At 46.0% G+C, this 25386-nt stretch overlaps 3 protein-coding genes and 1 long non-coding RNA gene across 6 annotated transcripts in view; 2 read left to right on the top strand and 2 right to left on the bottom strand.

Moving 5' to 3' along the window:
- Positions 1-1112: 1112 nt before the first annotated feature.
- On the bottom strand, positions 1113-8713 carry LOC147649697 (uncharacterized). Its single transcript, XR_015278161.1, has 4 exons — positions 8647-8713; positions 7508-7890; positions 6365-6574; positions 1113-5263 (listed from the first exon to the last, which is right to left on the bottom strand). It is a non-coding gene; the product is annotated as an uncharacterized LOC147649697 (long non-coding RNA).
- ZER1 (zyg-11 related cell cycle regulator) lies at positions 2540-17701 on the top strand. Its single transcript, XM_023938149.2, has 15 exons — positions 2540-2760; positions 3601-3751; positions 4045-4481; positions 5371-5547; positions 6625-6739; positions 7234-7380; positions 7627-7800; positions 8372-8587; positions 9227-9268; positions 9584-9703; positions 10136-10251; positions 10365-10553; positions 11541-11638; positions 11921-12023; positions 12980-17701. The coding sequence occupies exons 1-15, from the start codon at positions 2603-2605 to the stop codon at positions 13035-13037; spliced, it is 2301 nt and encodes a 766-aa protein (XP_023793917.1). The 5' UTR covers positions 2540-2602; the 3' UTR covers positions 13038-17701.
- Positions 14726-25386, bottom strand: part of PKN3 (protein kinase N3) — a 29693-nt gene continuing 19032 nt past the window's right edge. For 2 of the 3 annotated variants that reach the window (XR_015278146.1, XR_015278147.1), the window contains exons 25-26: positions 20214-20340; positions 18789-19249 (exon numbers count right to left, since the gene is read on the bottom strand). The gene's annotated coding sequence lies outside the window, so the exon portion shown is untranslated. Of the gene's footprint in view, positions 18531-18788; positions 19250-20213; positions 20341-25386 lie in introns of those variants that run through there. The other variant, XR_015278145.1, reaches the window with a different exon arrangement.
- Positions 19575-25103, top strand: ZDHHC12 (zDHHC palmitoyltransferase 12). The gene is made up of 5 exons (XM_086858070.1): positions 19575-19848; positions 20221-20357; positions 21242-21328; positions 22458-22624; positions 23119-25103. The coding sequence occupies exons 1-5, from the start codon at positions 19764-19766 to the stop codon at positions 23426-23428; spliced, it is 786 nt and encodes a 261-aa protein (XP_086714196.1). The 5' UTR covers positions 19575-19763; the 3' UTR covers positions 23429-25103.

The following is a 25386-nucleotide window of genomic DNA, read 5'->3' as shown; positions in this document are numbered from 1 at the left end:
TTTGGTTCTTGCTCTTGAATTTTCAGCATCTTTCATATATTTGTCTTTACCAAAAGCCACATGGCACCAGGCAGCTCATTGCTGGAAAAGCACTGGTGGCTATCACTAGGCAGCTTCATCCTGTGTGAAGCTTCCCTAGGAGAACAGTTAGACAAATGTTAATGATGTTTCAGCCTCTCCAGTTCTTTTCTTTTTGTCACACGTTGAGGTTATAGAGATGGTATTGATCAGGGCAGCTATTGACACTCCCCTCTCTGCTGCTGAAGTGTCATGTCTTCAGTCTAAGGAGGGAGAGGCCAGCTTGTGTTGTGTCCTGGACAAAAGGTCACAGCAGCTGTTCAGATAGGTGTAATAAATCAGGATGATGAAAGCTTTTCTTTGGTCTTATTTCACTGGGACAGTTTAACCATTCTTGATATTAAACTTCTGCATGGGATTGTGTTGGTGGATCACGGGGAGCTCAGAAGTTAAAGGGCAGCTGATTTCTTCAGGGCTGAGATCAACCAGCTGCATTGTGCTGGTCTCAGCAGAGAGGGAACAGAGGCTTGTCAGAGCCACAGGAAGGCCGTTCTTGCCCTCTGGTGCTCTGAGCTGCTTGGACTAGTCCCAAGCACTGGCCGTTTCCAACTGCACGTGACAATAGATTGTCAATGGGAATTTGTTTTCGAGTTCTCTGGCCATTGGTAGTAAACAGTGGAAGAACACTGGCTGCAGGGACCTCCTGTCTGATGGCACAGGGGAACTGGTAGGAACAGCAGAACATGCTTTTCAGCTGGTTTAGATCTTCCTGTCAATCTTGCCTTTCTGGAAAGATTCTCTCCAGCAAGCTTCAGGCAAAATCTGCAAGAGGGACTTGTTCTGGAGGTGAGGCTGATTCATCTCTAAAGCAGACACAGGACAGCTTCCTCCCACCTGCATTCCCTTTGGCAGGACCTCCCAGCCAGGGAAGACAGTACTCTGCACTCAGTGGGCTGTTTCAACCTTGACTTCTCACCTTACTTAACTTCAGAGGTGAGAACTGTGGTTCTGGAGCTCCTCCTTTATCTATTTTGAAAACCCTCCATTTTCATTGATGGGACCACATGCACTTGAGTGGAGATATTGTGGCACTATTGAGAAGTCAGTTTTATGTTCTCGTGACTCCCAGTTCAGCACACAGTGACCAAAAGAGCAAGTTCCACCCTTAACACCATGACTGGGAAGAGTTTGAAGTATGATTTTTATGATTGCTGAGGTTTTGGGGTTTTTTACCTTTTAGAGTGATTAAGCTGAGGAATGGGAGTTAAACTCTTCTGTCTTGTACTGATACCATAGGAATGAAGGACAGAGAGAGCAGCAGAGGCTTTAGAGAAGCAGAGAGCTGGTGACACAAAAAAATGTCCTGCTATTTGCAGCTGCAGGATAAAGATCAAAAACGGAATATGGTTAAGGACATTTTGCAACAGCTTCTCTAGCAATGGTTGCTCAGCTGTGGTGCAGAGAATAACAACTACTTCCACAGCATCAGTATTCTCAGGGTCAGCAGGGATAGACTTATTCATAAGACATAGGTTTTATATCAAAAATAAACATTTCAACTCATTTGCGTCTGTGGAAATACTTAGAAAATCTTAGGTTTGCATATAATGTGATTTGACCCCTTGAAAGTGAATTTTTGATGTTGCTCTCCCAGCTAACTTTTCTGATAAGCCCGCCAGTGAGCAAGTCTTGATATCAGAGCAGCCAAGTAGCTTCAAATCAGAAAACAGGGATAGCTTCCCCCACTTGTCTGCCTCAACCATCCTTTATCCTTTTCCAAAAATAAAGGGCAAAAGCACCTTGTCTTTTTCCAGTTTAGTCAGTCTTTGTGACAGATTTGTGATGGTGAGGGTGAGCTGGATGCAGAAGTGTCCAGCACAATCACAATCCTCGCCTTTACACTGCACTCATAGGGATCCCACAACACTCTGTGTGTTTCCCTCTGGCTTCTGATCCACTTCACATTCTAGTTCAAGAACTTGCATGAAGCTTCTGGCTTGGCACAACAGAGAAACACTGAGCTTGAAAATGAAACTTGACTTGGAATGCTGGCAAAGAGAATGACAGGCAGGAGATACGGGGCCACAGATCCCACCAGTGCCATACAAAGGGTTATGCTGACAGGAAATGTTCTGCTGGTTTATCCAACCCACTCTGGAGGAAACCAAGCAATGTGGCTCCTACCACTTCCCTTTCCGAGGGCCTTTGTCAGCCAGATAACCCTGCAATGAGGAAACATTTTGCTGTGTAGCCTCATTTCCAAACACATCACAATAACTCATTCCCACAGTATTCCCTAGGAGTGGAAATACCAAGTAATTAAAGGGACTGCTGGAGAGGCCAAATGCTGCAGGTCCTTTTGAGGTCAGCAAGTGATGGGCTGTAAATAAAACAAGCATCCTGCTGGTGTGACAGCTTTGTGGGACACTTGCAGTTGTGCCTTTCTCAATGCATCTTTTTTCCCTTCCCTGCTTATAGCTGTCCTGATGGCCCCATAAATTCATCCCAGAACTTCATTTGAGGGAAGGATCTCCTGCATCAAAAGCTTCCTTCTGCTCTTCCCCTTGCCATAATTTCCCTCAAGATGGCATCTGACAGTCCTGAGTCGCTGATGACCTTGTGCACCGATTACTGCCTTCGCAACCTGGAGGGGACTCTCTGCTACCTCCTGGACAACGAGACGCTCCGGCTCCATCCCGACATCTTCCTGCCAAGCGAGATCTGTGACAAACTTGTCAATGAGTACGTTTCAGGCCTGGTTTGGGAAAGAGCTGGGAGCTCAGAGAAGGGGCAGTAGAGTTCTCCAAAAATAACTATGGGAAAGAATTCATAGGACTGTATTTTTCCAGTTGATCATATTGGCAAATAAGGGTTTGCATGAACTTCAGAAGGAAGTGTTCCTTTTTGTACTGCTGTCATTCTAATTTCTTAGGGTAATCACCGTTTCCAAGTTAGTCAGAGCTCAATGAGATGCTGTAAAAAGGGAAATGAAAAGAGTCAACCCAGAGTGAAAGTCACTGCTTCTTCCTAGAATGTCAATGAGCAAAAAGGAAGCCTTCCCATTTCCTATCACTGAAGCATTACAACACTCTGTCCAAGCAGAGAAATAAGGGTGCAAAGTGCTAACAGATGTTAAATTTTAAGGCTGTTGCTCCCATAGTTTTATAAAGCAATCTCTTTCCAGGGATTTATGCAATTTGGCTGTCACAGTCTCTCTTGGCTGAACTTGTGCCCACAAAGTCTGGCAAAGAATTTTGGCCAGCTAATTTTCTGAAAAATGAAAAAAAAAAATCAAATTACTAAGTTTAAACAGCTAGGGAAAAAATTCCTGAAGTCTGTGCTTGCCAGAATCCAATTTGCTCACACACAAAGAGTCTTTCACAAATCTTTGCCCAAGATTTTCCTATGGATCATTGGTTCTGTGCCAGAAGAGGTGGGTGAGCTCCTTTGCCCCAAAGACCGATCTGGGTGATATGGGGTTGGGGGTTTGTACTCACTGGTCTGTCACACTTCCTTGTCATCAGTGCAGGTGCCAGAGCTGTGCCTGAGCCAGTGCTGTGCTAACACCATTGCCCCACACAGGTATGTGGAGCTGGTGAAGACAGACAGCATCTTTGAACCCCATGAAAGCTTCTTCACCCTCTTCTCAGACCCACGGAGCACCAGGCTAGCTCGGATCCACCTGCGGGAACACATCGTGCAGGACCAGGACCTGGAGGCCATCAGGAAGCAGGTGGGGCTGCACTGACAGCTGCCAAATCATGTAGCAGCATTGCTGCACCGGCACCAGCTAAAATCCCAGGCACCCAGAGATTCTTGAGGCTCCATCCTTCACTGTCCAAGCTTTCTTTGGACTAACCTCAGCTTCTCCCTTCTCAGCTCCCAAAGCTGCTGTTGGGAATGGCATAGGACACTGGTCAAGTTGGGTGATACATGGATTCAGGCTGTCCCAGTGGGAGGTGTGAGGCAAATAGGGTGAGCACTTTCCCTGTGAAATACCTCTAATTTTGATTTCCCTTTTTTCAGGATCTTATTGAGCTCTACCTGACTAACTGTGAGAAGCTGACAGCTAAGAGTCTGCAAACCTTGGTGAGCTTCAGCCACACACTGATCTCCCTGAGCCTCTTTGGCTGCTGCAATATCTTCTACGAGGAGGAGAACCCCGGGGGCTGTGAGGATGACTGCCTGGTGAACCCCACTCGCCAGGTCTTGGTCAAGGACTTTACTTTTGAAGGCTTCAGCCGCCTGCGCATCCTGAACCTGGGCCGCCTGATCGAGGGGGTAAATGTGGAGACACTGCTGCGACCCTTGGCCTCCCTTGCAGCTCTCGACCTTTCTGGGATCCAGCTCAATGATGTGGGATTCCTGACCCAGTGGAAGGACAGTCTGGTTTCCTTAGTGCTTTACAACATGGACCTTTCAGAAGAGCACATACAAGTGATTGCACAGCTTCGCAAGCTCAGGTCAGCAGATCTGTTCTTCCTTCTTTATCCTTCTGCAGCTGATACAGGGAATGGTTTTTCAGGAATGATCTTCTTGCCTGCCATCAGAGAGGCACCCGCTGCTGGGTTCAGTGTATAAACCTTCCTGTGAACAGGTTCACTCATTCTCAATATCTACTCATCACTGTACATATCTGACATGTCTAAAGCCAGCCTGAATTTTGCTTTTAAGATGCCACTTAGCAGAAACTTCCCATTGGAAAAAATAACACACATGATCCCCATCACCCCCACTGGGTGTGCAACAGGTAGAAGACACTTTTGTGAGTGGGATGTTGGCTCCAGTCTTAGGTAGGAGCCAGCAAAGTCTCTCTGTGCTGTAAGGAACCCCACCTTCACACTCTCTTCCACCACTCCCTTAGCAGCAAGATTTCCTCAAAGCTTAAGCATTTAAATACGTGAAAGAAATCAGGATATTGTGATAACCTGGGGTGGAAAAATTTTAAGATTGGGGAAGCAGACTAAAACCTGTGTAACTTAATTTGTGGGATGAGGCAAGGTACGTTTCTGGGGATGCACAAATCCTCTGGTGCATCTTCATCTCCAGGTAGAAATGCTCAGGTGGCTGCTGTGATGGCATTTGAAAAGGCAGTTTCTGAGCCTGGAGCAATTTCCTTTGTGATGTGTGGCCAGATGATTCACTGTGGTCCATTCCAAGTAGCCCTCTGCCAGATGCCTGTGTGCTTTGGTTAGACACAGGGCCAGCTGCTGCTGCCAGAGCCTACAGAACCACATTCCTGTATCTTGGGAAGGAAACAATGATAAATAATAATCACACTTGGCTCTGGTAGGGATGCAGAAGCCCCAGCTAATGCTTTCCAGGCTATGAGATGCTCTCTATCATTTGCAGGCACCTGGATATCTCCCGAGACCATCTGTCCAGTTATTACAAGTTCAAGCTGACCCGGCGGGTTCTAAACTTGTTTGTGGAAAACCTGGTGAACCTCACTTCACTTGACATCTCAGGGCACACCATGCTGGAGAACTGCACTATCCCCAGCATGGAGGAGAACATGGGCCAGACAAGGTAAGGGAACAGAAATTACTGAGGTCTGCTTGGATCAGTCGAAGATGAATTAAGAACAGTTCCCTCTTCTGAGTTCCCAAATTCTGTTGGTCTAATCACTACTAAAAAGCAGGATACAACTCTTGCCAGGTTCCCCTGACAGTAGAGACTGGTGTGAGAATCAGCTGTGATTGCTGTATGCAACACATGTAAGGACTTGTAAGAGTAATAAAGAATTCATCCCATCTGCCTGCCATGCATATCTGAAGTATTTCAGTTCTTTTCTACACACATTCTCCCAGGGATCTCCTGCAGGATTTTTTTCTGAAAGGACTCCAAAGCCCTTTACACATTTCCTACACAAAATACTCTTACCCTTGAGGAAATCCAGGCTCTTCTGACAGAACATTTATACATTGAGTCAATACATCAGCATTCATAGGAAGGCTGAGTGTTTTAGGAGCTTGTAATCTAAAGGCCTCTTTTCAGATTTGACCTGGATATTAGGCAGATCAACCCTTGGAAATCCTGGTGCCTCAGTAGAGGCATACTTAGAGGTCTGGTTTTCCACATCGGCCAGGAGCTCTGCCCTCCTATTAAGCACTTGCTGTACAGAAGCAAAGAAGTGAACCAGTACTGGCTCCTTTTCACTAGAGCTGGTGAAAATCCACTGGCTCTTGGTCAATAAGGAACGTGGCAGCAAAAACAGTGTTCTGCATGTTCACAGAAGCAGACTTAGTATGTGTATCACATTACAAATACATTGGATGGGTGAAATCCACAGCCCTTTAAGATGAAATTTTCACCCCAAGTAGTGAATTTCCAGGACAAATTTTACCTGGGAAAGCTGCATCCTGTCTGCAATAATTCTTCCTGCTGGTTTCATTCAGCACATTCACCTTTCATTCAGGATCATCTGGGATGAATATTTAGTTATGTTGATAAGCAGCTGCCTAGTATAAAATGTAGCTTTTACCACTCTGGGTATGAAGCAGTACACAGTCAGAGTGAATGGAGGGCTGACAGCCATCTCTGTGGCAGGAGACACCTGAAGAAACACAGTACCAACATGAGCAATGTCTTGTTTTTTCACCCCAGCATTGAGCCAGCAAAGAGCAGCATTGCTCCCTTCCGGGGTCTGAAACGACCACTGCAGTTCTTGGGCCTTTTTGAAACATCCCTCTGCCGGCTGACCCATATTCCAGCCTACAAGGTAAGGAGACTACAGGAATATTGGCAGTAGGAACTTGCTAGAAGTTGAAAGAACATGAGAACACTGGCTGCCAGTAGAGTGGAGTTCTTCGGGTCTTGGGTGTGACAACTGAACTCTGACCTTTCAGTAACTGCTTTATAATCAAGAAAACTGCCAGAAAGCAAGATCTGTACCCCACATAGTTTTTATAAGGGTTGAAAAACATTCCCCTTGGAGAAAAGCATGGCAAAACCATCCTGCCTGAAGGATATCTGTGACTACAGAAAATAATTTAAGACAGTAGGAGTCCTACTTTTAAATGGCATCCTCCTGCCCCAAAGGTGCCCTTCCTCATCCCTCTGGACTGAAAAGTTACTCAACCTCTGTCTCATCCTGGGCTGAACCTACTCTCAGGGGAGAGGGAAGGTATACCCTTTGACCTTTCAAAGTTCTCTTCTCATGTTGGTTTTCCTCCTTCATAATTTCTCCCCTGACTCTTTTTTGCTCCACGCCAGGTGAGTGGAGACAAGAATGAAGAGCAAGTCCTGAATGCTATTGAGGCTTACACCGAGCACCGGCCGGAAATCACTTCCCGGGCCATCAACCTGCTTTTCGACATTGCCCGCATCGAGCGCTGCAGCCAGCTGCTGAGAGCCCTCCAGGTAAGCTTTGTCAGGGTAAGTCCCTCACCCTGACATGGGGAGTTTTGCACTCCCAGTCTGTTTTTCCCTGGGACACTGTATCAGGCCATTCCAGAGAAAGTTCCAGTAGCGCAGTGGAACTGGGTACCTTAATTTACTAAGCACGTTGCTGCAATGCCTGGGCCACACATTCCTTGCAGGCTTCTAACAGTTATTCCAAGAATTAGCAAGTCTGTGGCACTGAAGCTCCACGTTGCTTCTCTGCAGCTGGTGATCACAGCCCTCAAGTGCCACAAGGATGACAAAAACATCCAGGTGACGGGCAGCGCCGCGCTGTTCTACTTGACCAACTCCGAGTACCGCATGGAGCAGAGCGTGAAGCTGCGGCGCCAGGTCATCCAGGTGGTGCTGAACGGCATGGAGTCCTACCAGGAGGTCACAGTAAGATCAGCCCAGGCACCTTTGGTTCCCATAGTCCTCTTTCCCTGTATCAATTCTTTAGCCTGGTGTCAGCATTTGGGTTTCCTCTGCCTGCAGGGAGTTAAACAAGACAGAGAAGTTATTGCCCAGGTCTGCTCCTGGTCTCCACTCAGCAATGGGGATTACAAGCAGTGCCCTCCTTTTTATCCATGGACAGTGGTCAAAGGGTGTATGTGACACACAGATACCTGGCACTGACTGTGGAGTGAAATGGTTGTGGGTAAAGGGGATGTTGAGTCAGTGGAAAGAAACATCTCAAATCTCTGTACTGGAAGTCAGCTGTGTAGAGGGCCAATAGGCAGTGAGGAGCTGGCTTGGAAAGCAATGGGCCCTGGATAATTGGGTGGCCTCATGAGACTGGAGTGACAGTCATTGAGCATGGCTAAAGCACAGCACTAGATCAGAGGGTAACCAATCTCAGTTGCAGTCAGGCAAGAAGATGCTTTCAATAGTAAGCAGCAAGGAAACATGAGATGGTGGGGTCTGTGCTTTTGTAGCCTCTTGGCCCAGTGTTTGGTTCCTTTTGCCCCAGGTGCAGCGGAACTGCTGCCTGACGCTGTGTAACTTCAGCATTCCCGAGGAGCTGGAGTTCCAGTACCGCCGAGTGAACGAGCTGCTGCTGAGCATTCTCAACCAGAGCCGGCAGGATGAGTCCATCCAGCGCATCGCTGTGCACCTCTGCAATGCCCTGGTCTGCCAGGTGGACAACGACCACAAAGAAGCTGTGGGCAAGATGGGGTTTGTCATGGTTGGTATGGTCCCAAGGTGTCTACTTATCCCCAACCCAGGCTAGGACAATTCCCTTACAGGTGTCCATCAAAAGCCTCCAGCCATGATCCAACCTCACAATATCACAGGAGGGAAACGGTGTCCCAGCAACGCTGACCTTTCCTGGAACCTTCCCTGTTACTTGCTTACCAACTCTGGAAGTTATGATCTCAGAGACAGGCTGGTGTGAGGGCAGGAGGGGACTGTAACCTCACCACATCAGGTTATTTCCAAATCTGGTACCAGCTTGTGACTGTCTCCTTATGTTTCTCCCCAAGTTTGCATCAATTTCCCAATCAACCCATATCCCTTGCCTTTTCCAAGGACTGCAAAGGCTGTCGCTTTGGCGCAGTTATGCCGCATCTCAGACCTTGTCATACAGCTCAAAACTGAGTCAGCTGCAATCTCAACAGCTCAGGGACTGTGGATAGTTCAGCTCTGTGAATACTTGCAACTTGGAACATGACACAGTCCCACTGGTTTAGAGAAAGATACATCAAATAGGTTCTCTGCAAAAGATCAAAATTGGCAATAACTGCTGTGATACTGCAGGGCTGGTTAAGTTTTAGCTCCACAATTTTTGAACTGTTTCTCACTCTTTTCCTTTCTTTGCCCACAGACAATGCTAAAGTTGATTCAGAAGAAGTTGGCTGATAAAACGGTGAGTGTTTCCCAACATAGATACATAGAGTATTTTCTCTTCAGTCTGATTTAGGCATGGAGATCAGCCCAGAGTGCCAGCTCAGCTTCTCTGATAAACACAAGACATCTCAGCTGGTGCTGCAGAATTCCCTGTCCCAGGGTGAGAGCAGGAGAATGTGACAGGGATGCAAAAATATTAAACAAAAAACTGAATGTGAACAACAAGGTTTTCTTACTTCTAAATCATCTAGGGTGATGCCAGACAGGAAAGAGGTGATTAGTTTCACCAGGCTCCTGCATTTGCAATGCTCTGATTCTGCCCCTTTCCCTATAGTGTGATCAGGTGATGGAGTTCTCCTGGAGTGCCCTTTGGAACATCACTGATGAGACCCCAGATAACTGCGAGATGTTCCTTAACTACAGTGGCATGAAACTGTTTTTGGAGTGCTTGAAAGTAAGTGTCTGATTGTCTCTGGAGAGATGCTGACAGGAGCAGTGGAGATGCAGGACTCCTGGTTCTGCTCCTCTCCCAGCATTACTTCTTACATTTCACAAACAGGAAAGTAAAAGCTTGTGTAAGTTTTTTCTTTCTCACATCATTCCACCCAGCCAGTAGAACAGAGAAATTTGCAGTGAACACATCTTCCCCTTTGCCCATCTTTGCTCAGCCCTGTCAAGCAGAGCAGTAGTGTACAGTGGGCCTTGTTTTGATCCTCCCTTTTCACACAGACCTTTAGCACCATTTGGCACCTGCCAAGGAGCCACTGCTGACTACCCAAAAATAGTGAGCTTTTCTAGATGCACTGTACAGCCTTTTCCTAGGGTGGTTTGTTCTCAGCATCACCAGAGTCCTGCCTGTGTATAATCCTGTTTCTTGCCTGGCCAGGAGTTCCCAGAGAAACAGGAGCTGCACCGCAACATGCTGGGCCTCCTGGGCAATGTGGCAGAAGTGAAGGAGCTCCGCCCGCAGCTCATGACCTCCCAGTTCATCAGTGTGTTCAGGTGAGTGCCTGGCTGGCAACCATCTGGGCTCTGATCTTTTCTCCTGAACCACCTGGAGACTTGTGAATCTTTACTGCATCAGCAGTTCTAAGTGATCTCTTCTCTCTTGGCAGCAACCTGCTGGAGAGCAAAGCTGATGGGATTGAGGTGTCCTATAATGCCTGTGGAGTGCTCTCCCATATCATGTTTGATGGTCCAGAGGCCTGGGGGATCTGTGAGCCTCACAGAGAGGAAGTTGTGAAGAGGATGTGGGCAGCCATCCAGAGCTGGGATATCAACTCCAGGAGAAATATCAATTACAGGTGAGGAATGGAAAAGATTGGCCCACTCACACAAGAACCAGGATTGTCACAAGATGGAAACGCCTACAGAGAGAAAGGAAGAGAGAGAGCCTAGCATGGAGGCTTTGTTCAGAGTGAAGGAGAAACATCCTCAGGGATATATTCTTTAGTGAGGGTTTTACATCTTCCTTTGATGTTACATAGGATACATAGTGACACGTTACATAGGATACTGAAATTAGACACCTTACCCGACAATTCCTATGGGAGAAGTTTGGCAGCCCAGCAAAGTTTCTCCTGCATGTTTCTGCTGAAATGGAATAGTTCAGGAAAACCATAGTCTGTCTGGGACTGCCTGAGCATTTTCCTCTGATACTGCTGTCCTTCTGCTGTCCTTCTGCTGTCCTTTGCTTCCCAAAGTCACATGCTTTCACTCTTCTCTGGGGCATATTTAGACACAATTACCAGAAATCCCTTCAAAGGTTAATACAACTGCTGGAATCCTCTAAACCCCTTCCTGTAAGAGGGTATCAGGTACTCAGAATTCTCTTGGTGCTTGGCAGGGATCCAGAACTGGCATTCCAGTGCCTGTTTACAGTATAGACAGTATAGTATTGTTGTCAGAAGAAACACAGCAACCTTTGCACATGTGCATCCAGCTTTGCCTGGGTATGGTTTGGCTCTGTCCCTCCTCAAACTGATCAGTGCTGCTGAATTTCAGCTCCTGTGAGGAAATGCCTAATGAAGAATGGAAATCAGTTCCTGGGCTCAGTAACCTTCATTGCAGCTATTTCTCTGAGCAGTGTGTTTGTGCTGAAGTGGTGGGGCCTGTAGTCCTGCCAGCACTGTCCTGGGACACTGACTTAGTATTGATGCCAGAACCTCTGACATGCCAGTGGATTTACTGCTGTGGTATCTATGTGCAGAGTTTGTATTGCTGTGAGTGGCAAAGGTGCTGAAAGAAGTAGCTCTTGGATTTGTAATAACTTCTGTAATATTTCTGTGCAGGTCATTTGAACCAATCCTTCGTCTTCTTCCACAAGGGATCTCCCCAGTCAGCCAGCACTGGGCCACCTGGGCACTCTATAACCTGGTCTCTGTCTACCGTAAGTTCTCTTTTTGAAATCATATTCCCTGCACTGTAGAAACTGGGGGGGTGGACCTGAGGCTGTCAGCAGAAAAAGTCTTCTGAGATTAAACTATGTAGGTTGAGAAAACCTTCTTTGAACGATGTAGGAATGTCCAGGCAGCACAGCCAAATACAGCTAATTAAACTTGGTGGGTAGGAAATTGCTCCACTGTTTTGATCCTTCTCCTTCCCCTCCTGCCACCCTTTGTACCACTGTTGTGAGGGTTCACAAGGACCTGATTTATTCTTTTCTTTGCAGCTGACAAGTACTGCCCACTGCTGATCAAAGAAGGTGGAATTCCTCTCCTGAAGGACATGATTAAAATGGCCTCAGCACGACAAGAGACCAAGGAAATGGCCCGGTAGGACACCAGTGCACCATCACAAACTCTCAGTTTAGCCTTAGTTTAGTTTTTAATTCTTCCACATAATGTGAGGTGACCAAAGCAAGGCCCATAGTGATGTGTATGAGAGGTATGAATTGAACACAGGAGAAGCAGAGGAAAAAGAGGTTGAAAACAGAAGACTAGAGATGTTTATCAGTGGGTAGTACCCACAGATTATTGCTAGGCATCTGGGTCGTAGATTGGCTTGTTGAGCAAGGGAGCCACAAGGCTAATTGCAGTTCTTAGGCCAGCAGTCTCCAGTTATCAGTTTCCCTGTACTTGGGTGGGCTACCTGTCTTCAGAATCATACTGGCCTGTCACTGAACTGCCAGCTACATAAAAAGAGAGCATTTTTCAGAGTCCATCAGCCTTGCAATGATACCTTTCTTTGGAGTCATCCTTTCAGAGTTGTAAAGGCCAGCTGCAGTTTCTGATCATTGGCAAAGTGAGAGCTGTAGCTTCATACCTGCAGGATGAATAGAAGAGAGAGGTAGAGATCTGGGAATACATACCTGGCAGCAGGTATTCCCACTGCTGAAGGGTTGCTAAATGCTGGAGGGAACTGGAGCCTGCAGAAGACTGTCACAATTACACACAGTGTGTGGGATGGGACAGGTGACAGCACATTGAAGGACAAACATTTGTATTCATATATTTCCTGGTGGGATTTAAAGGCATCTGAGGTTTTGGGTATGGGGGTAATGAGTGAATGGTCACAACTGGATCTGGATATGCACTACCATAACTTGACACTCCAAGCTGGGAGATGCTTTTGTGGAGTTTACTGGTTTTGACACAGTTTGTGTCTCAGATACAAACAGGATGCAGTTACACAGAAATCAACTTCGGGACAGTTCTTACCACTGTCCCACAGCTGAGGTGCAATAAGCCTTAAACTAAACCCTCTCTCCTTGTCCTTGTTTTATCCATAGGAAAGTTATAGAGCACTGCAGTAACTTTAAGGAGGAGAACATGGACACTTCCAGATAGAGGCAATCACCCAATGCCTCTTGCCAGCACTGTATCCAGCTTCTCTCTAACTCATTGTACATAGGGAGGACTCTTTCTTACCAACTCACCCGTTGGAAGGAAACTTTATGTGTGTGTGTGAGACCCTCAGTAGATGAAGGTGAATAGGGGAGGGGGGAGGGACTTTTTGCACAACAAAATGCTTTCCTTAACTTAGTGGACTTTTTTGTTATGAAGTTTCAGGTTGAAGTTCCGTGTGTATGATTTCTGTATAAAAAGAGAACAAAAAACAAAGACAATTACATTACGTATCTTTTAACCTTTTTATTTTAGACCACACAGAGAGCCTCAAATGACCATGAGCTTGAAGACCTTGTGTGATCACTAGTGTGACATGTTTATTTCCCACTTTTTAGAAAATTCCCTTTTGCTGTACTGCATGAGGTCCTGTGATGTCTGCAAGATCACCAGTCCTGAATCAGCATTGGCTGCTCAGTGGGGAGACAGGCAGTGATGTGGGTCATTTGGAAGTAAGACATTCCCAATAAAGTCAAGAGGTCTGTTTTGTCCCCATTGGCAGTACAGTAGGATCTGCCAGCCCACCCAGCCTCAGAAGGTCAGGGATGACCAGTAGAACCATTTATACATTCTTGGCTACAAGAGCTTCTCTCTCAAAGGGAGCCTGTGCAACAAGGCACAAGGTTTGTTCACAAAGGGCTACACATCTTCATTCCAGTCCTTCACCAAACTTTTTAGATGTGTTTTGTTTTGTGGGAAGGGGCTACAAAGCCAAACAGAGTATTTCCCTCTGCATACTGCTAGGCCCTAGTCCAGAGCAGCTGTGCCCTTTCGTGCAAGTCCCAGGAAGGGACTGGAGCTGTTCTGTCAACCCTCAGTCTGTGTCATCACAAGCTGTGCCCAGTAGCATCATAATCTCCTTTCACAGGAAGCTCACTGTGGCACAACTGGAATTGGAGGTAGGGATTCTCCAGGCACCCTCTGAAAGGCAATCCCAGGAGATAGCACCTTTTGTTCCACCCCAAGATCTTCCCCCTTTTCTCGGAAGCAGAAGGGCCTATTCCTATCGGACTCCCAGAAGCACTTACCAGTGCAGTCCCAGTCCCATCAGCACATTACTCCAGTCTGTGTGACACAGGTGAGAGGAGAGTCTCACTGAGCTGGTCATCACCTGTAACACTCCTGACCTGTAATGGCTCAAGAAGCTGAAGGCCAAGGTTTGCCTCAGCCAGGTACTCAACAGTACAGTTGGCCATGTCATAGCCCACTGCTCTTCACAATTCTTTGAGAATTCACAAATTTCCCTTAGAAGGGATTTATAGAAGATGTTGTGCCTGGTAGAAGGAAGATGAGCCCATGGCCATGCAGGCTGGGATATTTCAGGCCTCAGAGCACAGTAATTCGCTGCTCTCTTCCAACATACACTTTGCTCTCTCAGATTTGAGTCGCTGCTATGAGGTTCTGCTAATGCTCAGAGTTCATGTTGTCCTTGTGAGCACGTTAGAGACGGATCCTTGATCCACAAACTGACACTTTAACTGACAGAATATAAACTGCCTGGAGAGGTTTACTTTTACTGCCAATACGGTGTTATTCAATGTCTTTTTTTTTTTCTTTTTAACCATATGTCATTTGTTTCGGTATTGTGAGATCTGTACTTTTTTCTTTTAAGTATTTTTCAAACATATATATTTTTGTGTCACTTTTAAATTGTTTTCATAAGATTTGCAAAACTTGACAAATTATACTTTTTTGCAGTCATTTGAAATGTATTTTTCTCTTATTTCTGTTTCCTAAGAATGTGCGTCCCTATGAGCTTTGAGATGGTGATGCTTATTTCAAGATCTGTTTTCTGTGTAACATTTGCTTATCTTCCTTCTAGATGCAAAACAAAGAGGGGCTGCAGATACAGCCTTGGTTGTTAGGGGAGTCAGGCTTTGTTCTTTAATTCCCCATTTAGTGCTGCTGTCCTTGGGAAGTTGTTTCACATGGCAGTGCCACCCACCACATCTGCTTCTTTTCCAATGCCCATATAGTGATAGCTCCTGCCACTAAAATCTTGAACTGACTGACAAAAAGCACTCAAGATTCTGACTGTGTTGGCAAGGTGGGAATAAAGCAGAAGGGGACACGTGACAGATGTGAGGTATCAGAAAGCCTTGTCCCCAGAAAGCAGCTGCCACACTGGGGAGACAGTGGAGCTGAGGAACTCCCATCACAGCTGGAGCAGATCCCAGCCATTCCTGTCCCTGCAATCCAAGCCAAGCAGCTGGGCTCTACTCTGAGATTTTGCCACAACTACATCAAGGCTAATGAACAACCAATGGCTTGGTTTTATCTGCCTTGAGACCCCGAGGGTTTGGGTTTTCCAAACCAGTGCTTCCACAAGTTGAGCAGTTACTGGAATCTCACCTGCTGCATCCCAAACTAACAAGATCCATACTACATCAAAGCTGTTTCACACTGTAAAGGTAACCTCTGTGCTCACTGCTCACAGACCCTCAGCAAGCTGTACCTCAGCCCAAATCAGGATAAAAAGATTTTCCCAGCAATAAAGAGATAAGTGGAACCAGGCCAGACTGTCAGAAAAGCTCAGCTTGCTGAAATCTGTCACCTATCCCAGGGGAAAGAGGGAACTCTAACTGGGCTGTTGTAGAAAGCCTCATGAAAGATTTTGAGTCAGGCCACCAGCAAGGAAAATGCCTAAGGCAGCACATTAAAAGGAGTAACACCCCTGTTAGAGTAACATGAGCTTTGCCTACAAGCCTCAGTGTCTTCAAGATTTTGTGAGCCGAAAAATAACATTTTCCCTTCAATAAGAAGCAAAGAGGGAAAAGTATCCTCTGAGCACCAGAGCACAATCAAACAATTCCTGTAACTGGAAGTCTGAAACTAGTTTGGGCCTCAGTTTCCCTAACTGAAACTGAGTAACCAACTGAAGGCATAATGCATGACCTGAAAATGTTTTTTGGTGGCAAGGATTTAACTGGTGCCATAGATCCAGAGCTGAGGACAGAACAGGAGAGTTGCCCACAGACATCATATCAATGTTCTGCAAAGGAAGGGAGGGCAAAGTGGCAGATTTTTTTATGAAGGTTTAATATAAAAGGGGAAGTTGGATACTCTGAAATGCTTGACTGCTCCAGGGATGCCTCTCAGGCCTTCCAGCTTTGCTGGATCAAAGGAACAAGCCAGGAAACTCCACACAAAATTATACAGCCAGTGACTAACCCTGCTCAGAGAACCAGAATGGGGTTCTGTTTTTCAAATGAAAGTCCAGCTGGAGAGAAGTTCACAGCATGTAAGGATATTGCAGAGGGGCTCCTTGTGCCCAGTAGCCATTGGCCGACTCAGACTCTTCATGTTTTCGCTACTACATTTCCTTTAATATTCCAAAGCTTGGCAAGCAGAGCACGAACACGACTAGGTCCCTGCAGAGACTGCCAACAAAGGAACCCTCTAACTGAACTGTGTGTGGTTTCCTTCCTGGCTGGAGGCTGCCCTGTCCTCCAGTGGCCCTTGTCAGTGACCCAGCAGTGCCAGGTGTCCATGTTCTCTGGAGCGGATAAGAGCAAACGGGTGAGCAACTTCCCACCAGTGCTTCCATTTTACAAGATCTGTGGGAGGAATTGCTCATAAGGATTGGCATCTACTTGGGTGGTGTTTAACACCCAGACGCACCAGACTTTCTCATCTAGTCCAAGCCAAGAAAGTTTAGCACTGGTACTTGTGGCAATCAGAACACTGCAGATAATTCATCTGCACCACGGCTGCTGTTTCCCTGCACTTTCCTACTGAAACGATTCTCTTCAGCACTGAATCCTACCCAGCTTGTCACCTTGGCTGGGCTTCTGCTGCTGTCACTCTGGTCTCTGCAAAAGATGAGTGGGAAGAAAAGTCTTGGAGCTGTGAGTCAATTCCCTCTCATTACCTGAAGAAGGCAATTTATTACCAGTAGGGCAAGAGCTAGAGGGCTCTGCAGTCAGGGACTATCCATAGAAAAGACATTTCCTTGAAACTGTTTAGGGAGGAGTCTGCCACAGCTCAGGTGTTAGAGGACAGCTTGTGCTGGAAAAAGAGAATTAGAAGTAGGGAAACAGCTGGTCTCCATGACAACCATGTATGTGTATGAAGCACAGAGGGCAACAGTCATCAGGAATGGATGAAAAGCAGCATGAGGGCTGAAGGAGAAGAGAGCACTTAAGGAATGAGGGAGATACTCTGCTGAACTGAAACACTTCTGCTTTAGCAGACTGTTTTGATTTCATATAACTGTCAGTGATTCTCTCTGTAACTGTTTTCTTGTTTTAAAAAAAGTTTTTAAGCTAACTAAATATGTATTTCCTTGTTTTGCAATGAAATTACCCTCAGTTATAATGAAAAAGTGTCTCCTTTTACTCTGTCCATGGACCTGCCTGATGCTGAGGCCTGGTTCAAATGTTTGTACCTGGTGAAACTGAGGAAAAAAAAAATCAAAATGCACAACTGTTGCTTCCTTACAATTCTGAATGAATTAACTTTTCTGTTGTATCCATTGGATACCCACAGTGTATTAAACCTAGTGCTCAAGAGTGTCTTCTTCCTTTGTTCTATGAATGTGGTTTATTTAGGTACATTACTGGTCCATTTGCTGTCATATATTTAATTAAAAATGAAAGGAAATGCCATGTGTTGATGATGCTGTTGAGTGCCTTTGCCTTTCATCACTCCAAAAGACACAATACTGCTTGTCAGCAGAAGAAAGCCTTGGAGAACGAGAGCATTGTTAGGAAATTGTGTGAGAGGAGAAAAAAATCAGGACAACATTTGAATGTCCAGATTGCTTTGAACCCTGTAACATATCTGCAGCTCACACTCCACAGCCTGCCTTTTGTAAGGGGCAGGATCTGAGCACTTAAGCCAATCTGCTTTAAGGCCAGCCTGCCTTTCTTCTTAAGACCTTGGTCCTGGAAGGGCTCAGTGCCAGTTAATTCAGTGGTCACTATGGAGTCTGTAAAGGAGCAAGGTGAACAGGATGGGAGGAGCATTTGTGTGAAACTGAACTGCCTCTGAAAACATGAAGTGTTGTAAGAGTACAGAGAGATACCTTAGCCTTCCAGTAGCATGGAATTCTGAGCTGGAATGCCATAGGAACCAAGATTCTCCACTCAGAAACCTACTAGAAGAGACTTTCTGTAACTAAGCCTAATTTCAACCAGTCACTGAGGCTGGAACCCTTGAGACAAGAGATAAGCTCTGATCTCTGCAATAAAGGTTTTAAAGCTGAAGGAAAAGATAAAAAGAGTAACATGCACCAACTTATTTTAATCACAAAAAGAGTGAAAATACATTCCTTAAGACAGATTATTCTAGGGTATCAAAATGTTTCTACTTTTGAGTGAAATTGCTTTCATTAAGCTTTAAAATTTACACCTCTCTGTGAAGAAGGAAAGACACAACCTCCTTTTTCCAAGCACCAGTACAGCTTGAGGTGTCTGAGGGAGGAGAACCATTTACCTAGAATTAAAAGAGAAAAAAAACCCAAACAAAAGGGTTTGAGTGATTGCTGGAAATTTAGACGACAATTTTTATTAACATTTCAACCCAGCTGTCTCAGGTAAACCATTTAAGTGGCCCACACAACCAGGTACTTTCCTGACACCAGCAGGTGGCCACTGACTCATGTGAAGAGACTAAAATAATCAATTTGTGGGCAAACAATATTAAGGAATCCACTACCAGGTGCTGGAGAGTAAATTTATAAAGAATATTATATTTCTTTCCAAATTTTTATTGGGAAAGAAGGTAACAAAAGCTGCAAGGTATATCTATGTTAAAACTGAAAGGAGTTTAAAGAGAAAGCACTGATTATGGAACTTTTACAGATCTGTTATGACATTCATTTCCCTTAGACATTCAAAGTGTACATATATATGTGCTATAGTCACCTCTGTGTTTTGGTTTTTTTTATTGTTAGCAAGAGACAAAAACCATCTCAGGTGCAATTCAATTGTTTCTGCTGTCTGTTCCATATAGAAGTCTATATATACCTGCTTCCCTCAGCAGCCCTCGGGAAGGTTCAGTGACCTCGCCCAGACAGGAACCTCTTGACTGCAGACATCTCAGCCAGATCAAATCCCTCCTCGAGTTATGTCAGACATTCTCCAGGCTCTGGTTAATGGGGCCGTGTAGCTGCTTCCAGCCGGGCACAGCCTCTCTGCGCTTCTTCCCGGGGGCTGGAAACGAGCACATGGAATAACCACGTTAGGGAGAGCAGGGTTAACGCAGTGCAGCACCTCGGGAACCAGCCCGAGGAGCCTTTGAACAGCACCCGCTGTCCGAGCGATCGCTGCCAGACCCTTCCACAGCTCTGTACACCCAGCAGTGTCTGCCCCGCTGTACCGGAGGTTCTGAGCAGCTTGCCCAGCCCCGCGCTCCAGAGCCCGGGCTGAGGGCGAGCGGACACAGGGGACGGCTCAGGGCAAACACATTCCCCAGGAAAGGCCTCGCAGGACACAACAACGCCGGAGCGGTCTGGGGGACAAAAGGAGCCAGGTGAGCCCGGTTCACGGTGTGTCAGGCCCACGCAGGGCAGTGGAAGGAGCCCAACATCGCAGCGGAGCCACCCCCGCAGGGCTGGGCCGCCCTGGCCCCGCCTCGGGGCGCTGCCCGTGTCCCGTCCGGCCCTGCCAGCGCTGCCCGGAGGCCTTCCGGGCCGGCCGAGCCCCGAGCCGGGGAAGCCGGGGGGCCATGGGGCCCGGCGGGCGCTGGGTGCGGGCGGCACACACGGCCCTCAGCGCGGCCCTGGTGCTCGGACTCCTCCTGCACCGCACGGGTGAGGCGGGGCCCGGCCGGGCCGCGGGGAGGGGGTGTCCGGGGCGGGCCGGGGCCGCTCCGCCCCTGGGGGCAGGCGGAGCACGGGGACCGAGGACGGGGATCGAGGGCTGCGATGGCAGGCGGAGCACGGGGACCGAGGACGCGGATCGCGGCCGGCCCGTGCGGCCCCTGCGGGACACGGGCTATCTGCGCCCGGCCGCGGCCCGGGGGTGCCCCGAGGGCAGGGGGGTCTGGGGAGCCCCTTCTCAGCCTCTCGCCCCTCGCCGTCTCTCCCTGTTTCCTCTTCATAGGGATCCCTTTGCTGGGGCCAAAGAGAAGAATCCCGGACGCTTAACAAGGAGCTGCTGCTCTGTCTTTGGGTACCTTTCAGATCTGCAAAAGCAAGAGGAACGCGGGGAGCTTCTTCAGCCGCTGATCTTCGTTTTGCTGGTGTTATGCTCGGTCCTGCTGTACTTCAAAGTGTCTCTTATGGATCCGGGTTTTGTTAAGCCTGAAGAAGAAGTGAAGGTAAATCCCTTCGTGAATAGAAGAAAGTGGAGTAGATGTAAAGTCTATAGGCTTTTCTACTTTTTCCACTCTGGTAGGTAAGAACAATCTGAAACAGTTTCTGTTACGCTAGCATGAAGGACACATGCACATACTGTTGGGAGATGAGGACAGACTGTCTCATACTGTCTCATTTTGTAACAGCAATAGGGTTTACAGGCTTTAAATGTACCTTTCACACCACACTGCCCTTGTAACTATGCCTTTGATCCCAAGGCTGCTCCTAGAACAGAGGCTGCAGTGCCCTGTGGAATGTATATATGATCTATTTTACAATAACCACTGCTAAATGGTACAAGTGCAAAAAAAGCCCTGAACTGAAGGGCAGGCTTGGCAGACAGTGCTCTCTGCAGCTCTATTTATTGAACTCTTTATAGATTTGTTGCCCTCTCAAAGGACACACCCACAAACAAGTTACAGTGAAATAAATGGAGATGCAAAGTTTCAGTGACTGAGTCTGCTCTGGGTTCACTGCCTTACAGACTCTGTAGGACAATCTTAGTTATCCGTCATTCATGTCAGTGTTGGCTTTGTTTGACTAGCACTGCTCATACTGAAAAGACATTTTTATTGTGTTTAGAAGTGTCCCAGAGCGTATCCTGTCCACAGTTATTTCTGCCTCTGTGCAAACATTCTTAGGAGGGTTACAGTAATATGTTCTCTCTCACTGTACCATAACTGTCCACAACTTCTGTAGGAATTATAAGGAATTATTTTGTTCCTAATGATAGAGATAACAAGCACTGTGTAACTGTGAAGTAAAAAGATGGCAGCAAGACAGCTCAGTCATTCCTAGACAGTAACCCAAGAACTCTCCTCCATCTCCTCTTTCTCTTTTTTTCTAGGAAGGTGAAGATAAAGGAGAAGGTGTGGTGATCCCTCAGATTCCTGGTGACATTAAGCTGCGGCGCTGTGGTTACTGTCTGGTGAAGGTGGGCATCCAGAATATGCTGGAAGAGGAAGGGATGAGTGATTTGAAAGCTTATATTGTTCTTCAGCTGCTGTTGGTGGTCTATAGTTGCTGCTCAGAGGAGGCTGGGCAGACTGTGTAACTACACAAGTAGTAGTGATGAACACAGGCACACAAGCCAGTTTTCCAAGGCTGAAAAAAATTCCTGCTGGCTTATAGAAACAACAATCTCTTTTTGCCATGAGAAAACTGTATTCCACATTCTTACTGCCATGTCAGCCTGACCTTGCAGTACTGTTAAAGTTATTTTGAACATACCTTGATAGTCAGAAAGGCAGTAGAGTATGACATGTAGGAACTGCTCATTGTTGTGAATTTGTTCAGAGGCCTTAAAACAACAAAACATTGTCCTGAATGGTAAAAGACAGCATGAAGGAGAAATTACAGCAATTAAATTAGCTCTTAAAACAGTTTGCCTTAAGCCTAGAAAGGCTTGTTTTGAGAGTGATCCTTATCAGTTTAATGAAATTAAACATTACCCCACCTCCCAGAAATTCCTGAAGAGTATTGATCAGGAGGAATGAGCGGATTGCGAGAGGAAAAGCTGGCAAAGCATTTATACACTGCAGGGGACAAATCCTAGGAAGCACTACTTTTCTCAGCCAAGTCTTTCACCTTCTCTGTGTCTGGTAATTGAGCTGTTTTCTGTGCAAGTGTCTTGTATTCATATGGAGGCACTTCCCTGTGCATCCCCAAAAAGCATCACATCCCTGCCCACTTTATTTATAGTAGTGGTCCTAGTTTTTCGCCTCAATACTCTGGCTCATGCTTTCTTGACAACACTGATTGGCTTTGTCTCCCTCCTTGGCATGGTGGACTTCCTATAGATAATAAAGAAAATGTGTAGATAGGAGGAGTGTGGGAAAGTCACTTAATTTGAATGCCACCCATTTGGGTCTTGACCAGGAGAATCACAATCCCTTTGATTTATCTGAGCAGTGTTGATGTGCTGCTGTCTTACAAGCAAGTGTTTTAGGGACAATTTTGTGGAGAAAGACAGATTTGAATGATGTTCTCTTCTACCAAACAGGAGTGGGACAGTCATGAATTGTAGCCAGCGGGTTTCTTCTTTTTCTGATTGTGTTTTGCAGCAACCCATGAGAGCCAAGCACTGCCAGCTGTGCCAGCACTGTGTGCGACGCTACGACCACCACTGCCCCTGGCTTGAGAACTGTGTAGGAGAAAGGAATCACCCACTCTTCATAGTCTACCTGAGCGTGCAGCTTGTGGTTCTGCTGTGGGGAGGCCATGTTGCTTGGTAAGGCTGGGAGATGGCATTTGGACCTCTGAGATTGCTGAAAGTTGTGGTGCTCCTTGGGCTGGCATAGAACATAGAAGTGGCAGGACTTGCTTTGGATCTTCACCCTCTTTTGCATTCTGGAGCCTCCTAATCTTGAGCAGAATCTGATAATTTAGGTTTCATTGTTCATTTTGCTTCTGTACATTTTCGTACATTTGTACTGTAACAGGATCTTTGTTTACATATTCAAGTGCTGGAAACTCCAACAGGGTTCCAGCTGTTCAGGAGAGGAATTAAGCCAGGGTGATTGTGTTTCACAGCTGCCAGGGGAAACAGCATCTTCTAAACTTAGATTCCAATCAGGACTTCATAGTATATTAACTCTCTGTAGTCAAGGATTATCAGCAGCTCATTAGTTATGAATCAAACTTAAATGTGTCACCAGGTTTGCTTAGTTTATGAAACTAGTTCTGCTTCTTTAACTGCAGATTTATTTCTGTTTGAATTGAAAGGTCAGGCCTCTACTTTGAACAATCTCAGAAGTGGCTGCAGCACAACATTTTCCTCCTTGTGTCCTTCCTCCTGATATTCATATTCACCATTGTGGTCCTGCTGCTGCTTGTTTCCCACCTGTACCTGATCTCATGCAACACCACGACCTGGGAGTTCATGTCGCACCACCGCATCTCCTACCTGCGGCACTCCGAGCTGGAGAACCCCTTTGACCAAGGGATAATCCTCAATCTCTGGAGATTCTTCTGCTCACGCCACCTCACTGCATGGGAGAACATCTATTTTCACAGGAACAGTGAGCCTGTCTAGTCCTAGTGTGCCAACACACCTGGCAGGCCACTGGGTAAAGCTTTGCTAAAGCAATGGCTGCTGTTTCCTTGCACTGAACTTTACTCCATCATGGACTATAGAACCTGCTCCACAACCCGTTCATGTGCAGATTATGTTTCAGGGATAGTCAGGGTTATTTTTTATATATAAATAACACTGTTAAAGGCAAGAATCCAGTTCTGGGAAGGACAAAGCCAGCAGAGCTGATTTCCAGACTGACCAAAGTACCTCTCTAAATTTACTTCCTTTTGTTAAGTGCATCCACTTCTTTCCAGAAGAAATGCAAGATTAGTGTGACTATTCATGTTCTCTTCTCCAAGGTCTCCCTTGCCTTTTGCTGCTAGGGAACAGCAGCAATTACAGATAAAACCAGCCAGGATTGGTTTAATTCCTGTGGCCTTTTTTCAGCCAAGTTCTGGCTGTGAGAACTGCAGTGCCTTTTGGCAGTAATATCAGGCATGTAACAGAAATATTTAAGTAAATATTTAGAGAGTAAAAAGCAAATTTTATTTTATCCACATGCCTCAATACTTTCAACAAAGACTTAAGGCTTAATAATGTTAATGGGAATGAGAAAGAGCTGTAAGATACCCAATTAATGTTATGAGATAATTAACCTGTATTTTTTGATGTCCTGAGCAGCTTCCTCACAGCTTTTTAAGTTGATGATGCTGCTAACAATTCACTGTTTTGAATCAAATCAGTGAAGAATGATACCATTGCTTTTCTTTGGACAGAAAAGTAATCCTTGGCTACTGAGTTATTTCTGCAGATAACATCATGCTCAGGCCTTTGTTGTAGCTTGGGAGAGAAGCAGGAGCAGAGGTGGGTCCCTCTTGCCTAACTCAAGTAACACTTGGTAAAACTACTACTACCTCAACTCACTACTGACATTTTAATACAATTTCAGTGTAAAAGCAAAGCTGTCAGGTCCCGGTTGATTAACTGAGATGAGAGATGCTGACACTTTTCAGGACAGCAGCAAGAGGACCTGTTTTCCATTGAAATAAAAGGTCCTACTTCAGATTTCCATGGGGAAGTAAAAGGAAGTTTGGGATGACCGATCTTCGCTTTAAAACAAAAAAGGCTGTGGTGTGATTTTTAGTCCTGACCCTTTTCTGTTAAAACAAAAACAAACAAAACAAGAAAAACAACCACAACAAAATGTTAGTTAAAAATATCTTGTGCCTTAATTGTCTTGGCTCAGGAATTAACAGCAACTCAGAACCACAGACGGTGTAGTTACTAACACGGCACAACAGTCCTAAAGCAATTTAAATGCAGCAAAAGATGCTTTTTTTGACCAGCTCCAGAGTTTGTAGTCTGTGCACAGTCTGGTTTGTTCAAAGTAGCTTTATCAGAGGGATACCAGAATGGTAAGGATTGCTTTTGAAAAGCTGCTACACCATTCAGAAGGATTCTGCAGTTTGCTTGTGTTGCTGTGATACCTGCTAAAGTGTGGATCATGTGTCACATTGCAGTTCCTGGTTCTTCAGGTATCAGTCAAGTGAAAGTTTATCAGCAGGTACATACAACAGCTCAAAGCAGTTTTGCTGTGTTTGGTATTTATTTAAAATACACCTAGGTGATAAATTACCATTTTTTTTACTCAACTGTAAATTATAAAATAAAAGATTAAATATGCATTTTTAAATTCTCTATGACTCTCTCTTCGAACCCAAGTTCTAGGTTTCACCTGTGCTAACAATCCACTGTGCTACCTCCCACTGCACAGTGGCATTGAACTAAAGCCACAAAACATACCACAGGGGCCAACAGCAGCTGCCACTCAAACAAGAGTGAGGAAAATGGGTATCCTGCTCTAAACAGGCCAGTGCACTGCCAGGGCGAGCAGGAGGTTGGAAGGATCTTTGTACATGGGAATTTTCAGAAGCAGCTATACTTGGCTCTGAAAATAGAAAATCTAGGCTCAGTGT

The sequence above is a fragment of the Cyanistes caeruleus genome, chromosome 20 (genome assembly GCF_971803275.1).
Source record: "Cyanistes caeruleus chromosome 20, bCyaCae1.hap1.1, whole genome shotgun sequence".
Classification (NCBI taxonomy): Eukaryota; Metazoa; Chordata; class Aves; order Passeriformes; family Paridae; genus Cyanistes; species Cyanistes caeruleus.
This window is presented reverse-complemented; position numbering and strand designations above follow the sequence as displayed.

What these genes read in the sequence shown, in the direction of transcription:
- ZER1 (XM_023938149.2), top strand. Translation starts at nt 2,603, where the DNA reads ATGGCATCTGACAGTCCTGAGTCGCTGATGACCTTGTGCACCGATTAC. An exon ending in CCCATATTCCAGCCTACAAG is followed by an intron (nt 6,740 to 7,233) that starts GTAAGGAGACTA and finishes GCTCCACGCCAG; the next exon opens with GTGAGTGGAGACAAGAATGA. An exon ending in CAGTTCATCAGTGTGTTCAG is followed by an intron (nt 10,252 to 10,364) that starts GTGAGTGCCTGG and finishes CTCTCTTGGCAG; the next exon opens with CAACCTGCTGGAGAGCAAAG.
- ZDHHC12 (XM_086858070.1), top strand. Translation starts at nt 19,764, where the DNA reads ATGGGGCCCGGCGGGCGCTGGGTGCGGGCGGCACACACGGCCCTCAGC. An exon ending in ACTCCTCCTGCACCGCACGG is followed by an intron (nt 19,849 to 20,220) that starts GTGAGGCGGGGC and finishes GGTACCTTTCAG; the next exon opens with ATCTGCAAAAGCAAGAGGAA. An exon ending in AGCCTGAAGAAGAAGTGAAG is followed by an intron (nt 20,358 to 21,241) that starts GTAAATCCCTTC and finishes CTTTTTTTCTAG; the next exon opens with GAAGGTGAAGATAAAGGAGA.